Source organism: Nannospalax galili, unplaced genomic scaffold (genome assembly GCF_000622305.1).
Source record: "Nannospalax galili isolate Female #2095 unplaced genomic scaffold, S.galili_v1.0 scaffold98, whole genome shotgun sequence".
Classification (NCBI taxonomy): Eukaryota; Metazoa; Chordata; class Mammalia; order Rodentia; family Spalacidae; genus Nannospalax; species Nannospalax galili.
In genome coordinates, this window is record NW_008342013.1 from 731,742 (window position 1) to 749,086 (window position 17,345).

General features: G+C 39.4%; 1 protein-coding gene across 1 annotated transcript in view; it reads left to right on the forward strand.

Annotated features, from left to right (window-relative positions):
• Window positions 1-7,767, forward strand: part of Ccdc171 (coiled-coil domain containing 171) — a 484,039-nt gene extending 476,272 nt beyond the window's left edge. Inside the window, exon 26 of the mRNA XM_029565763.1 lies at window positions 6,067-7,767. Coding sequence (XP_029421623.1) covers window positions 6,067-6,291 — 225 coding nt within the window. The 3' untranslated portion in view covers window positions 6,292-7,767. The remainder of the gene's footprint in view (window positions 1-6,066) is intronic.
• Window positions 7,768-17,345: the final 9,578 nt, after the last annotated feature.

The following is a 17,345-nucleotide window of genomic DNA, read 5'->3' on the forward strand; positions in this document are numbered from 1 at the left end:
TAAGGAATGTAAATTCCGATCAGAATTTTGCCATTAACAGTACTTGAGAAAGGATGGGAAGAGATCCTAAAAGAGGTGATACTTATTAGAGTGTGAAAGATGGAGAATTCATCCACAAAGGAAAAAAAAAGGGTAGACAGGAGGCAGGTATGTACTTTTGACTGGTATACTTGGGGACCGACTGGATTGCACTGTATCAGAGGGAAAGTGGTAGCTAAGGTTGGACTGGAGGCATAACTGAAAAATTGGACAGCAAATGGCTTGGCTCTGGGAAATGCAACGAGTCAAAACCATTAGTCCAGTCGTCTTCCATGTCAGGCAAGTAGTAGAGGCTGGATACAAACCAGACAAATGGACCTGAGAGCTGGGATCTACTTGATTGTTGTGGTGCGACTCAGGCTTGATGTTGTCTTCTCCGTTTTCTCATTTACTTCTCCATTTCTGAATGTCCTTTCTTTCCAAATATCGAGATATGTAGGACTCTCCTTTCCAGTGCTCTGTTGGCTCATATTTCCCCCATGCCCTGATCGGTAAGCTCAAGAGTCATGCTTGTCTAAGGTTTTAAGTCACTAAGTCTTAGTTATAAGTTACTAAAGTTTAGTAACTTATAGGGAGAATGCATAAAAATGCATAAAATTTCTTGAAAGAAGCCAGGCGTAGTGGTACACGCCTTTAGTCTCAGCACTTGGGAGGCAGAGGCAGGAAGACCTCTGAGTTCAAGGCTAGCCTGATCTACATAGCCAGTTCAGGGTCAGCCAAGGCTACAGGTACCCTGTCTCAAAAAAAAACAAAAACAAAAACAAAAAACCCATCCTGAAAGGTTTGGAAGTACTAGAACTATTAGCCACAAGACATAAATATGTATTGATAGAATAACAGATGTATGCGTGAGCGCATATATAAATGTATTGTACACAGATATGAGTGTATGTTTGTAAGGCGGATGTATATGTGTATGTATATAACTCAGGTAGGTGAGTATTCACAGGAGAAAACTATTTGCATGATCATTTCCAATTCTGTTTGTGTAAACTGCAGCATCCTGTCATGCCATCGTGGAAGAACTGGAAACTGGGTAGGTGGAATTGAGTTATATAATTTGATGAATAGTATTTGGAGGAAAGAGAACTTTCTTATGCTATGTACTGAGTCTAGTGGTAAGAACAATTAGGGCCTAAGGCAGAAAGTGAGTGAGCCTTAGCACTTCCTCCTGCGAATGCTTCGGTTTCCTCACCAATTATATGTGGAACTGTTGCACGCTACTTAAAACTAGCCAGTAGTCTACACGGCTTGAAGCATCAGCATGGAAGCTGACACAGAAAGTATACCATAGGATTTAAATGAATGAAGGCATATCATCTAAACTGCAGCTAATCTTATATATTTGGCCTTTTCTTTCCTTAAGAACCATGTATAGTGTGTATTTTTTCCCCTTAAGAATGGTCTATCTTGCCTCCCCAAATTTTAAATATTAACATCTTAACTATGACATTTTAGAGCTCCTGATTTTATTTTAACATCACACATAGAAGTTAGATACTAATATTTTATCATATGTCATCACATATGGAAGTGTAATAGACCCACAGTGCTTCAGAGCTGCTGAGTCCAATGCCTCATTTTGTAGTCAAGGAAAGTGAGACTTAAGTAGACTAATTCACCTGCCCCAAACGGTCCACTTCGGTTATAGCAGAACTAAGCAAGGAATCCATAGTCCGCTAACCTCCATCACAACATGTGCTTAGTATAATCTGCCTGCAGCATGATGCAACATGATGAAATCATGCTTTCCCTCACTTCTTATAACCCTGAGTTGTAGAAAACTTAGCTGGCTCACAAGTGCTGCACAGGAGCCAGCACCTTGCTCCTACTTTTGCTACCACTCTTTGCTGGTAAACCAGCTTTGATTACAAGTAACATGCTGATTATTTTATTATTGGACTAGTGCTTTATCTGTGCTGTTTGGAAAACATTCTTAGAAAATTAAGATATTCTTAATTTGAAAAGTGACTATTGATGTGTCCAGTTACTACATTTCATATGTTTTTTTAATGGAGAAGTTTAGTAGGTACATTCTGTACTGTGAATATGTATTTAGCTCGTTGAGTATAACAGTTCAAATAGAATCATTTACAGCTTATTTAGTAAATAAAAGTGCTACCATAAAGATTCACATAACACCTAGCTCTTATTTCATGTAACTAAATTTTTTTTGAAAAATTGCCTAAATGTAGATTTATATGAGACTACCAGAGCATCTAAGCAGTTTATAAAGAAGTTTAAATGGTCATGGGCACCACAGACTTAAAGTATAGGAGCAGGTGATGAATAGTAATGTTTACTGAGCTCCAATACAAAGTTATTTGCCTTTTATCTCTGTGTTATATTAAAAAAGCATTATGATAGATTTTGGGGTATTATTTGTAAAAAAGAATACTTAGTATTTACTTGTTATTTAAACATCACATTGTCAGATCAAAATTCCACTAGAGTCTTTGCTGTTTTTTTAAGTTAAGTGACTTAAAATCAGGTTTTATCCCATTTCATGAAAAAAATATTTTCTAGCCCTACAGCAAATAATCCTAGTAGCAAAACCAGTCATTTGTTTTCATTTACACAGATACAAGCCTGCTTATTTGCTGGAGGGTATGCTTTTGAGGGTAAAACTTTAAGAAAAGTCATATCCACTTCTCTCCTTCCTTCCCTTCCCACTTTCCCTTCCTCCTTCTCTCTCTCCCTCCCTCCTATCTCTCTTCCCCATCCATCCTTCCTTCCATCCGTCTCCCCCTTTCTTTCTCTGAAGACTTTTCAGTTATTTTCTGACAGGAGGTCAGAAGATAATGTGTAAAAGATGAGGCTGATGTGCAGCACTGGAGAAACCCAAAACCACATTGTCAAGGTTATTTAGTCAAAAATGTTCTATTAGCTAAAAGTGTGTTTTCACACATTTGGTAGAAAATGGACACATCAAAAGAGGGGTAAGAAAAGGCAAAAAAAGGAGCCTTTTGTAGAGTGCTAGACCCGCAGAATCTTAGAGAATGGAGTACCCAGACTTCTTTCCTGAAGGACTGTCCTGCCTTCTTAAGTTATCAGATGCTGTGTTGATGGATTTACAAGAATGAAAAGGGAACCCTCAACTACAATATATTTCAGGAAGCTACACATCTCTCTAATATTGACAAAACAGGAGTCTTTGTCAGTTTGGTGCAGTTATCCTTCTCCTGTATAGAACATCAAGGAAAAAAAAATGTCCTGGAAGATGCCAGACCCAGGAGGTTGTCAGATATTTGGTAGGATTCCACACAGCCTCTCTTTTCATACATGGCTTTCTTAGACCAGAATTGAAATGCAAAGATGTAAAAACATCATCAAAAAACTAAAAATGATATTACCATATGATCCAGCAATGCACTTCTGGATATTTACCCACAAAATTCGAAACCAGTCTGTTGAAAGGACGTTTGCATGTCATGTTCATTGCAGTACTGTTCAGAGTCAGGTTCTGGAGTTAACCCAGGTGTCCATCAACAGAGGAACAGACAGAAACGAGACATTGTGGAGTGTGTCCACAGTGGAAAACTATTTGGACTTTTACAAAGGACAGCATTGATAGAGCACAGCACTGTGCCATGTGAACAAGCCAAACCAGAAGGAAAGAGCCTCATTCTCTCACTCACATGTGAAGAACCCACTGAGCTCATAGAAGCTGACAGTGGAGTGGTTACCTTCGGGGTGAGCAGGAACGGACTGGAGAGAATAATCAAAGGGCACAAAGCCTCAGTTGGCAGAGAGGATTAAGTAATTTTTTTTAATCTATTGCAGTGGTGAGTATAACTAAAAACTGAGTACTGTAAATTTGCCATTGCTAATAAAGTACAAAGATTCTCAAATCAAAACCTCAAATACTGGAGATGATGGGTTGGTTCTGTGGTACGATATACTCACTCCACGTTGTATTAAAGATCACACTATCACTTTGTGTACCCAATCATTACATACAACTGTAATTAATCAACACACAAAAGTATGCAAAAACAAAATGCTGAATCCTTGCCCAACAGTTTGGAATACCATTACCATAAGGAAGTTTCCAAAGAAGAATGTCAAGCACCCCATGCTCTGCTGTTTCAGTGACCCCTGACCTCTAGTTTGGCAGAAGCTAGGACATGGCCTATAGTACCGACAGCAGGAAACCCAATTGGGCAGTGATACTGCTGACTCAGACACACAACTGGATAAAGCTTTGAATGTGGTTCTAGTGGCAGAGACGTGTAGGAGGTGCCCTGCTGCCTCTGGTGTGATGGGCCTGCCTCTGCTTGGTTCTGAGACAGGTTCAGGCCCAGAATTAAGGCTCTGAAGCAAACCCTCAGAACATGCCAGTGCATGACTGCAGCCTTTTTTTTTTTTCTTCCACACAGATATATAAGCCCTGTGCCTCAGAGAGCTATCCAAGGTGCCGTTTTAGGTTTTTTTTTTTTTTTTTTTTTTTTTGACTCACAGCATAAAAAAGGGATGATTTCCATCAGCTATCTGCTTGCAGTGGAGTATCAAGAAATCAAAAGAACAGAGATCAAAGAAAATTGCTGAACTAGGTGTTAGATGCAGACATCGATTTTCTCCAGTTGTACTTTTAAAAAAATCTACAAAAATGGTAACACATACAGCAGCTGAATTTCTAATACTTTCCTAAAGCCAGCAGTGGTTTCCTCCATATTTCCACATGTAGAAATAGTTTTGTATGACATAATGGAGCAGACCCTGATGCCTTATTTTGATACCCAAACTGAAAGAGAATCCACAAAAAAGGTGTTTTTTAAAAGTCTGTAAAGTAGAATATGTTTTTTTACTGGAGATACTTGTACATAGATACTATAACATAACTAATTTGTTATCTCAGCAACATTTATTTGCTTGGGAAGCTGGAAAATTCTGATAATTGATCATAATTTTCTACTATCTTTAAATGTTATAAAATAGTATCTGCTTTGCTGCTAAGAATTCATTCACATTAAATATTAACTGCCAATTACTGGTGCTTGAGGCTTAAATTGTAGCTTTATCAAAATGTTCAATTTGTTTTCAAGTACTTCAGGAGTATGTGGCATTTCTGAAGTTTGTTTTAAATATATATGAGAAATTGCTTTCATATTTTATTGTCTTATATTGATCAATGATTTCCAAATAATTAAAATAGTTTTAATCAGAACAAGGTTATGACATTAATATATGTATAGACCAAAAGTACTCATTAGAATTTTATATTTCATTATATTATTTTCTGTAAGTCACTGGGTTGACTGACTTTGTGTTAAATTTGTCAATTAAATCATTAAAAAATAATTTAAAAGCAAAGACCCATAGTTTATTTTCTAAGTAGCCTAATCATCCATTGTGATGGCTAATCTTGGTTGTCAGTCTGATACACTGGGAAGAGGGAATCTCAGTTGAAGAATTTCCTCCATCAGACTGGCCGGTGGGCCATCACTAGGCAGTTGGGCCTCGGCTGAACATGATGAGAGTGAGCCAGCAAGCAGCTTTCCTTCACTGGTTTCTGCTCCAAGCTCCTGCTCTGAGCTCCTTCCCTGGCTTCTCTTGATAGTGGACTATAACTTATAAGCTAAAATAAACCTTTTCCTCCCCAAGTTGCTTTTGGTTATAGTGTTTTGTCACAATAGTAGGAGGCAAAGCAGGGCACCCATTACAGCACATCATTATAAGCATAATCAGACAAATTAGGGATTTGTTTCTATAAATTGCCAAAGAACTGAAGCTGGAGTGAAAAAAAATACCTGATTGCATCGATTCCTTGATACAATACCTTCAGGAAAAGTTTTGTGCAAAGTTCTGGTGTTTCTTCTGTTGTCTTGAAAAGCTTATGATATACAAGTAGATTCAGTTATACTTCGAAAATAATTTCATTTTTCTATAGTTTCGTGTAGACTATTTAAATGGCCATCTCCATCCCACTTTCTATTAGACATTGCCAACTTGCTTGTTTGTGGTTTTAGATTTTATTCAAGAGTTTTCACTCAATTTTTCTGTTCTTTCTTTCTTTTGCATTCACAGGCAGGATCACGAGTCCACTTCAATCTCTCCATTCCTTCAAGAGCTGCTCTTCCTGATGACACAATTGGCATTGGGGATTTTCTGCCAGTGCAACCAGAACTTGATACAACTTACACTTTCTTAAAGGAGACATTTAAAAACACAGCACCCCATTCTCTAACGTCATCTCACTCCTCTCCGGTGATAGCCACTAATGCCAAAAGACCGTCTCAAATTGGATTATGACTTTATGAAATAAAAAATGGAGGAAGAGTTAATGATACAATTAAAATTGTTCGGAAGGGGAATTTTCTTTTTTTTCTTACATTTGAGTTTGTTTCCGTGCAAACGGGTGGGCTTTTTAACATTGTGTGCTATCTTGATGTGTGCAGGTATCTCTATCTCCTTGAATAATGAAAGAACCTACTTTTTCTCTCTAAGTTTTATTTATTATCACAGTTGCTCATTTTTATGTAACATATTTTTAAATGTTAAAGAATGACACATTTTAGGTAATTTCCCTCAGACTTAAAAAAATCAATAAGCCATTTTAGTCTCTATCTATCAAAGTTGTTTCATACTTGTCTATTTTAAAGCAGGACTGCAATACTTTAATAGGATTGAGAGAGCTATTTGAAATGTATGCCAATGATTCCTGTCATTTCATGGCAGCCCTGCCATGGTTCACTGAGCCCCTCTTCTCTCTTGTCAGCTCCACTGAAGACAAGCATTTAGTTGCAAACTTTAAGCAGGTTGTGCAAAACAGAAATGATGTGACTGCTTCTCTCCTGCACAATAATGTCACTCCTGGTCAATGTGAGAAGGTCAGGTTGCTCCTTGTAAAGCTACATGATACCACTTGCCCATTTGAACAAGTTAACTGCTGAATCTGGTCCCTGTAGGCATTGAAAACTCGTCCTTTTATCAAGTCTGCATTTGATAGGAAAGTAGAGCACTGTGCTGAGAGGATTTCTGTGGTACATTTAGGCACTTTATAAGGACAGTTCCCATACCTGTACAGCAGGTAATATATTTAGTGTAAGCTGAAAAACTTCAAGGTAATGGCTGTTTTGACCTTCAGAATAGACTTCTTTTTTGTTTTTGTTGTTGGTAAGACCCAAGAGTGACGCCCATCTTTGATGCTGACAGAATTTAAAACAAAGCCATTGCCCTGTATTTTCTGCCTTGTAGCACACAAAAGTAAAATTGTATGTCAGGCCGAGATGTCGGGGAGCTGACAAGATGCCCCAGTGACATTTCAGCTAGAAAGAGCAAGTGTCTTGCAACCAAGTGGTCAAATATCAAATAATAGGTCAAGCAGGAAGGAGCTGAGTTCTAACCACAAAGAGGTTTCTGGTAGCTTACTTGACAAGCTTTTGGGTGCTTTGTGGCTTGACAAAGTGATGTTCTGTTGGGTATCGCTGGACAGAAGATCAGACATTGACACTGATTAAACTCTTTAACCCTTAAAGGTTAAACCCTTGCAGTTTGCATCATGGTAAGTAAAAAACAAAAGAATATTTGTAATATGTGGTTGTTTTTGTATTCGTCATTTAACTCCCAGTGACATTAACTTCTAATGTGAACTGTAGTTTTGGACAAAGAATTTTGATACAAAAATCTATATTTTATATTACCTTTCATCATAGAATTTTTCATTATGGATTCATTAGAAAATAACAGTGTGTATTGTTTAAATGATATTGTGTTTTGTGACATTTGGCCTTGGTAAATAAAATCTGTATGCTGTTTCCTGTGCCAGCCAGTTACCCCAGTGGTTTATGCCCTGTGAGGCGACACAGCACTATCGCTGTCATGCTGCATCATTCCAGTTCTTAGAACACAGAGCCAATATGATTAGCTTTGTGTAAAGCTCTAGAAATCTTCATATGAGAAGTAAAATTCTAATTTTAACCAAATTGGTCTTAATTCTTTCCTTGAGATTCTTAATGTACTCTGTGTAAAATACAACTTGCACATTTATGGTAGCACAGAATGTGCTATTGTTTTTGTGAAGGTCCCAGAATAATCTCTGCACATTTCGAAACACTTTGCTCTGCCTTCCTGCAATGAGGATATCCCGCACATGGAAATCGGCGTATACATTCTTAGTGTACTTGGTATCACTGGGCTTTCAGTTCTTACCTGTAGGGAAGAATCATCTCTCCATGTAACGTATGGGTCTGCATCTGTGTGTATATGTTTGTATCGAATCTACTTTTAGATCTTAGCAAGTTAAGAGGAATACGTGCATTTGTAAAATGTACCTTGGATGGGCTTTGCTCTGCTTACCTTAATTTTGCAATGTTAATGGGGAAACGTGAAAAATAAAAAGTGTATATTTCTGGGTGTAGGTGCATATCTGATCTTACAGATGGATTAGACACAGTGAATTCTGAGTTATAAATTCAAAAGGATTATTAAATCAAATTGAGGCATGTCACATTTATAAGCAACTAGATGCTAAAGGCCATGTGAACTGAAGGATGGGCCTCCTGAGCGATCATTAGTATTCACTACCAAATACAGTAATATTTATACCATATGCTTTTCTCCCAGAAGTCAGACCCAGCAGGAGGAGAAGATTTAATGACATGTCCTATGGAGATCTGAGGAATCCTAGACTGCCTCTGCGCACCTTAGTGACCAATTGCTGCATATTTGAGATCTGTGTTTCGATGGCAAGGACAGTTCTATCAGCTTCTTGCCTCTTTAGCAGTGATATATTGACTAGACCTCTGTCAGGAGGATTACTTCAAATATTTTTGTAAGGAAAGGAAGTTTTGCTTTACACTTCAGTATGTGGATTTTCTACTGACCTTCTATGACCTAGAAAAATACCTGCATGGCCTCTCACCATCAAAGGGATTTTGAAAGCTGTTGTTCTGACCCCTTAACCATGCTTACGTACTGAGGTTTGCCAGCATTTTAGTATACATGCTTTAGAATGTCATAACACAAACAGTAAAAAGACAAGAAATGCCAATTCAGTGATAATTTACATAAGTAAATAACCTTTTAACCAATAAAATGATCACTTTGTTTTACCAAATGTCTACCTCTTACTAAAGTTAGCAAGTCTGCTTCTCACTTCACATTTATAATATCTGCTATTCATATTTCATAACATTCATAATATGTACTATTAGTGATTTGTTAATGCCATTATTACCATTTCATACTACTTTATTCACCAAAGGATCTGAATCCATTCTGTGGACCATCTAAACAGTGGTGAATTGATCCTATTTCACTATACAGGTTTTATAGGCAAGTTGTCTTAACCAGTTAGCAATACTTTTGAAAAGTACGGTTTTGTTTGAAATTCAGTGTGTGTGTGTGTGTGTGTGTGTGTGTGTGTGTGTGTGTACATGTGGATGTAGTGTACTTGTGTGAGTGCAGTGTGCAGGTTAGCCTAAGGTATCATTCTTTAGGAGCTGTACACCTTTTTTTCCTTTTCTTTTCTTTTCTTTTCTTTTCTTTTCTGAGACAGGGTCTTCCTGAAGCTCCTGCTGGCCTAGCCTGGAACTAGCTGTGTAGACCAGGCTGACTGCTACCTCACAGAGATCTGTTTCCCAAGTACTGGGATTAAAGGCATGCACCATTACACCTGGCAAATTTTTTGAATTATTTATTTTTTATTTTTATTTATTTATTTTTTTTGGTCTTTTTGAGACAGGGTTTCTCTGTAGCCTCAGCTGTCCTGGAACTCACTATGTAGACCAGGCTGGCCTCAAACTCACAAAGATCTGCCTGCCTCTGCCTCCCAAATGCTGGGATTAAAGGTGTGCACCACCATGCCCAGTGAATTATTTATTTTTTAATTTTATGTGCATGAGTTTTTTGCCTGCATGTGAGTGCACTACATGTTTACAATTCTGTGGAGGTCAGAAGAGGGTGTTGGATCCCCTGGAACTGGAATTATAGACATCTGTTAGCTGCCATATGGGTGCTGGGAACTCAACCTGGGTTTTCTGTAAGAGCAGCCAATGCTCTTAACCACTAAGCCATCTCTCCAGCTCGTTTTATTCTTAATAAGGCTTTTCACCAGAACCCGAGGTTTGCTGATTAGGGTATGGCTGGCTGGCCATTGAACCCAGAGATCCTCCTGTCTCTACTTCCTAGCTCTGGGATTACAAGCATGGGCCACCGTGCTTGACCTTGTACATGGGTGCCGGGGCTCAAACTCAGATCTTCTTGCTTTCGTGGGAAGTACTACCAACTGAACTATCTCCCCAGCCCCCAGATTTCTTGACCATGACTTAGATACAACCATAAATATTAATTAATATAGTGTATGTGTATCTAGTAACTGAGAGAATAGGGAGGCTTGTACCTATCTTTGAAGGGAACTCACACCTCCACTTTGTTGTCTCTAGCCTGGCCTAGGAGACCATGTAGAAACTGTCAGCAATAGACCCCTTAGAAGATCCTGGTAGCTAGGATCCATTCCATTTCATTACTATGGAAAATAATGATATGCTGAGTGCATCAGATCAAATAAGAGTTTGCTGTTTAACCTACAGGATAAATATTTAACTTTTTTTCTAGTAGACTGGCCCCAAAAGATAACCCTTTCCTAATCCCTGAAACCTGGGGCTGTTACGTTATATGGCAAAAGAATGTGGAAATTATTCTGGATTTTTCTGGATAGGACCCAAGTGCAAAAAAGTACCTTAAGAAGGGGGAGGCCGAGACAGGTTTACTACAGAGAAGTGGATGCAATGTGATGATGGATGCAGAGCCTGGGTGGAGATGCTTTGAAGGCGGGGAAAGGCCAGGCCTAAGGAATCCAGTCTGCTGTTAGAAACTGAAAAACGCAAGGAAAAGGGTCCCCTTGGAGGCTCCAGAGCTGCAAGGGAATAAATTTGTGTTGTTAAGCCTAAGTGTGTGGTAACTCATTACAGCTTCCCTGGGAAGGTAATGAAACCAGTAAAATTTCCAGTTTTAAAAAGATCTATACATTAATTCATATTAGCAAAAGGAAACATAATTATTTTGTTGTAATCGTCCTGATCAGCTGTTTTTATAAATGACACCCCAATTTGCTTTTAGGCTTTCATTTTCTATGCCTAGTGTCTTACTAGAATGAACAATGACCGTCTGTTCTGGGTCACCATATGGTCGCACTCTCTTGCCGTCATTTTTGGTAATTCCTCAGTTCACCTATAATTTGAACATGCATTTGAATGTCTGTAGTTTCATAAAGCCATCGCGCTTTCAATGTATTTATCTTAAAGATCTATTTTAAATTATTTATTATTTCTTATTCACCTGATCTAATTTTGATGGCATTTTTTTATAGCTTTCTTAGAAAAGAAATTCTATTTTGAAAGAATTTATGCTAATCTTTGCTTAACATAAAGATTTGGCGTCTCCATGTCCTCTTGCTGTGGCCAGTGCTTACTTCCCTTACTATTTGCCCTGAGTATGGACACATCTCATCACTTACCAAAGCATTTGTTATAAATGAAGTTACTGAATTTTAATTACTTCCTTCAATGATGATATTTTCTAAAATTTTTCATACTATAACACTTGACACCTTTTTCCCTAGCTTCAGCAAAGTCATACAGGTTTTTTTTTTTTTTAATTTCTAGTTTGGTTTAGGGAGACAAAGGAAAGCAATTTTAACAAAAATGATTGCACTCAAAATCATGAGACCTAAAATTTTGAAGAGCCAAAGATAAAGTATTAAATATTTCAGATATAGAAAAATAAAAAGAGAGAAATAAAAATACAGGCCTCTGGTTCTCTAAAGCAGGTCCCGCCCTCCTGATTCAGACATGCGTGTGGAAATCAACATGTTGGTAAGAGAGCACCATCTTTCCTCTTGAACTCAGCGATTTTCCTACCCAGCCCTTTTCTGGCTGCGGAATGTGTTGCGCAACACTGCAAATTCACACTGTGGATGCCTGCATACTTTTTGAACCACTTCTGCATGATCTCTTATACTTGTTTTAAACAAATTTGACCCCAAAGGTCTCCTAGACCATGTCTTATGTGCAAGTTACATTTCCATGGGCAATGCAATGGAAAATTTGTTCTTAATCTTCATAGCACTAATACCTAATTGATACTGTGTACTATGAGTTATGAAATTTCTGGATACTGTTTAGGAAGGAGGTAGTTTCTCTTTTCAGTCATCTTGTATGTGAATGTGTTAGATCCTTAGAAATATGTTTTCAAAGCACTGGCCTTAATGTTAGTCATAGAGCAGAGGCCCACATAAGGCAAAAACTACTGGGTTTATATTCTATGGAGGTAGTCAGTCTGTGATTTAATGAAGTCATGCTTCGTTGTCTTTTACTGTGTGTCGTGCTAGTGGAGTGTTGCTGTGGACAATGAAATAGCCTTAGCAATGTTATGCTGCTATAGCAAACTATACGAACGAAAGCCTATCTGAAGAAGACTCATCTGACAGGGTAAGGAGCTATTAGATAGTCTAAATATTCGCCAATGGCAAGAGTACAAGGTGAGCTGTCTGTCTTCAATAGATCCTTTCTGTGTTCTGGGTACAACGTAGGTGAAAATCTGGAATGTGCTGCAAAGTGAATGGAATGACATTGGGTATTCAGAAAAAGAACCGTGGAAGAAACAAACACGGACATCAGGAAGTCATACTTTTGGCCTTTTTTCTTCAATCAGAAAAATAAGTTTATTTTTCTAAGCTCACTTCTGGCCTAAAAGCCAGCAAAACTGTCCCTGGAAACCTTCCAAATACGGTCAGTCCTTGTAAACCATCTAAGGACCTGAGGTCAAAGGCAGTTCATTCCAGTAGCCTTGATGACAGCTGACTCTGCAACTTACTGCACATACATCTACAGTTACGGAGGTACCAATGGTGAGTATGTGTCAGTGTGTTCTTGACAGGCTCAGAAAACAGGTTTCCTAGGAAGGGGAAAGAGTTTGATTTCACAACAACAATTAAAACATTTTCTGCTAAGGAAGGGTGATGGTGCTTCCTACTGCAGTGTGCAGAGGGCACGGCACACATCATAAGTCTGTGTGACCGGCACCCAGCACGGAGCACAGAACAGTGACGCACACTGTGATCAGCTCAAGGCTGTTTATTTAGTTACTGTATTTAGTTGCTGTATTTAGTTGCTGTATTTAGTTGCTGTAGGGCTTCTTACTTTCTTTAGTCTGTGGGGAAGCAATGTTGCAGACTCCATGTTCTTCCCAAGAGACACTCCTGAGGAAGTCCGAGGAAACCCTTCCTGTTTATCAAGTTAATCAGTGTGGCTATGATTTTTACAATTGGCAGTCACCCATTGATTGGGCCCTCTCTACTCTGCAGCAGTTCAGCTAAGTAAGTTTAGAACCCTACATACATATCTTTTTAAACTGTAGCTTTATTGTAATATCTTTCCTCCTGATCTACTTCACTTTAGTCTATAGGAGACAGCTGTGACCTAATAAGGGGAATTTTAGGTATAGTATACAAAATAGTTAATAGAATCTTGTGTTTACTTTTATAGAACCGAGTTTATTAAACTTTTTTTTCAAAACCAGTAATAACCAGCTCCCAGAAGTAAATTCAAACAAATGAACTTCTGAAATGATATGTTATTTTCAGTTTCAAAGGTTTCACTACCAATTCTTAAGCTGAACTCAAGTCAAAATTCGTATGTGTATGCGTGTATTGCCTGCATGTAGGTAAGAGCACCTGTGTCGTACAATGCCTGTGGAGGTCAGAAGAGGCCTTCGGATCCCCTGGGACTGGAGTTACTGACAGTTGTTAGCTGCCATGTGGGTGCTGGGATCCAAACCCGGGTCTTCTGCAAGAACAACCAGTGCTCTTAACCACTGAGCCATCTCTCCAGCCCCCAAGTCAAAATTCTTGATCTTTCTGAAGCCCCATCAGTCTCCTCAAGCATAAGGGTCAGGGAGCAGGTTCAGCAGGCCCCTCCCTCTCCATGCCCTCAGCATCTAAGCTCCGGTTCTGAGACAGTAGCGGATGGGTGACACCTCTCTGCTCTCCTCACGCCCATGCTTGCTAGTGCACTTCCCTCGGTAGATACCTTCCGAAACCACTTCCTACAACCTGTCTCTCACAGTCTGAAACCATTCCCAGGGACTTTTCCCCCAATCTGCTCAAGTGGTAGAAGGTCCCTGACCTTTGTCAAGGGTTACCATTCTACTTGTACAGGATCCTTGCTGGAATGTAATGGATTAGGTTCCTCCGTGATCTTTATACTTATGCTGATTGTTTTTAACAAAAAAATTAGTTCTAACCATCTGCTTTGGACTAAACTGTCCTTCACCTTCATAGATCGACCATCGAGTTCTGTCTGGTGGGTGACAGGAGCAATGGCATTTGGTTATTGAGTCACAGTGTCCTGACTTCAGTAATTATATCATTAGTATAAGCAGTCCTGATGCATGGGAGAGGAGGAGGATAACAAACAGGTGTAAAGATCTTTCTGGAGTAAACAAACGGAAGATTTTCAAAGTTGTCACTATCTAAACATTGATAGGTGCTCTTGGTGAATAGAAATTCTAGCTGATTTTAAAGTAGGCCAAAAAACCTGGGAGATTCTTACTACTTCAGAAACATCTTACTTTTCCTCTTCTTAACTGCCTCCCTTCCCCACCCCCTTTTTTGACTCTGTCTGCCTCTTTTCCATGTGCTCTCAGCATGACTTCCTAAAGGTACAGACTAAATGCTTGGGGTTATTTGAAAAAGTGTCTGAAGTTCTCCTTCGAGCGAGAAGGAATTGTACTATAAAGCAGAATAATTTGAAAGGGAGGAGTTTGCCTTTTTATGAACAATAAAAAGCCTTCAATTCTTTTAATAACTGAAAAGCCTTATACTTCTGTTAGAGTCTCTAAGAACTTCTGATAAAGTTCATATTGTAGTTGTAGTTTATTCCATGAGCCAGGAGAGTATAGACGATTTTGTCTCCTTAGACACACTTCCTCTCCTGTGGAGCATGCTGAATACCCACACATGAGTAATACAAATAAATGTGTTACCCTCGAGGTAAAACATGGAACAAATGTAGCCTTCAAGCACTTTTGAAGACTGCTTATCAACAGGCAGTAACTAACTTGTTTAGTGTTAATGGCCTAGGGTTAGAGTATGAGAATTCAGAACCAAATTCACTTCGCAGCTGTGTGACCTTAGGCAACCTATTTAACCTCATGATCCTCCAATTCCTTTAAGGAGAAGGGGAGATAATGATAACCTCTTTGTGGAGCTCTCATGAGAATTCTGTGAGGGAGCATCAAGCACACAGCTAAACGGCACACAGTAGTCACGGTCTCAGGGACGGGTGGCGTGTTTAGGAGGCAGTCATCCCACTCAAAAGTTATTGGATGGCAAGGGGGAAAATTAATGGATCCTTGGACTGCCGAGCACGGCCCAGCTCTGGATGGAACAAAGGGTCTGTTTCTTCTGTCTGAACGCCTGTTTCTGGGGCTGCCTGTTTGTTCCTTGTTGCTTTCTGTACTTGTGCTTCCTTTCTCTGATGAATGGCTCTCTCAACTGCAGTGCCACCTGGCCCAGGCATGGCCACTTGGAGCTCTGACTCATGTGACTTTTCAATTTAAGAACCTAAGAGAACTTAGCTTAAGACTCTTGAGTTACCATGGTCCATTTCCCTATAATCACTTTGTCTAGACAGGGAGGGCCCTGTGAGCTATTTCCTGCTCAGAAGACACAAAGGGAAGAGACCGAGGTGGGCTCTGAGAGCTGGTCTGAGTGGCATGGAAATAGGGCACCCCACAAGACTCGGGAGCGTTGGGCTCTCTTCAGATATACCTCACCTACTCCTGTGGCTTCTTATCCTTGACCGTGCAGCACTTAGCTGTGGACTCCTGCTTCCCGACTCCACTTGTAGCTCCCACAAAACACCTTGTGCTGGTTATCCTCCCATTTCTTTGATAGATCCTTCTCCAGGTCCTTCCAGACTTCCTGTCTTCTTTGTAATTACTAAATACCTTCTAAGGTTATACCTTCCTGTCTTTGTAATTACTAAATACCTTCTAAGGTTATACCTTCCTGTCTTTTTTCCTAGTTCTCTATCCTCTTTTCCTTGTTAAACTCAACCACAGAGTACCTGAAACTCTGTAGTTGCTAAGTTATGGGTGTCCTCTTTTGTCTCATGTTTAATTTTCAAGAAACATCTGCCTTTTTGTTTGTATAAATATGTTAGTTACTATTTTACTTCATTTTCCATACTTTAATGTTTTCAGACCTGGAAATATGCACTATTTCCTTTATTTTCTGATAAGTCTGAGGGGTAGGGATTGATTCTCCAAAGTGTACATGATAAAATAATCTGCTCAGTGGGTTAAATGAGATTGTCTGCAGCAAGAAGACCTGTAATAATTACTTTGTATTTATTCATCCCAAGGTAGGGAGGCAAGGACAAAAAAAATGTGTCTCTAGGGTTGAGAAGGGTATGATCTATTGTGTCTTTTGTCTTCAACTGCAAGATGAGGACATTTGAAGTCGAGAAACCATAAATTCTGCTCAGAAACCATATCCCATCCTGAACTTTTGAGGCAGCAGAAATAGCCTTTTCTAATATTCTGAAGTGGATATCAGGGACTTTGTAGGCCTCAGTATTGAAATAGACTGCAGCATAGTTCCACATCAAACAAAACTAGTCATTTGGCTCTGGAATGGTAAATAACAGGTGAGCAGCAAGACACGAAGAGGGTAAAGTCAGGGAAGCCATCAGCCCCTGGTCAAATGTGTGGTGCGAGAGATCATTTGGGGCCAGAGGCTGAGAAAGAACATACTTCCAGGGCTCAGAAAGCACATCACACTGCAAGACCCAGTTAAAAATGATGGTGACTTGGTGCAAGTAATAGAGAATCCAGGCAGGAATGGAAGTGTTAAGTTTCTGGACAGTGTGTGTGTGTGTGTGTGTGTGTGTGTGTGTGTGTGTGTGTGATTTCAAAGACTCTTTCCTAAGGGAAAAACTGGAGACGTAGAATAAGGTTTTTCTGTATAAATACCACACATGACATTTGTAAAGCAAATAAGGGATTGTCAATTCATATTTATTTGCCACAGTTTGGATCTTAAATACCTGCCCTGCCCCCAAAAAGTGGCAGAGCCTTTAGGAGGTTGGCTCAGTGGAAGGAAGTTAATTGGGGATATACCTTTGAAGGGGATACTGGGATCTTGTTCTTGCCTCTCTCTCTCTCTCTCTCTCTCTCTCTCTCTCTCTCTCTCTCTCTCTCCCTGCTGGTTACTATGGGGTGAACATCTCCTCTACCATGTGTTCCCACCATTATGCACTATATTGACATAGGTCCAAAGTGACAGGGCTAAATGACCAGGG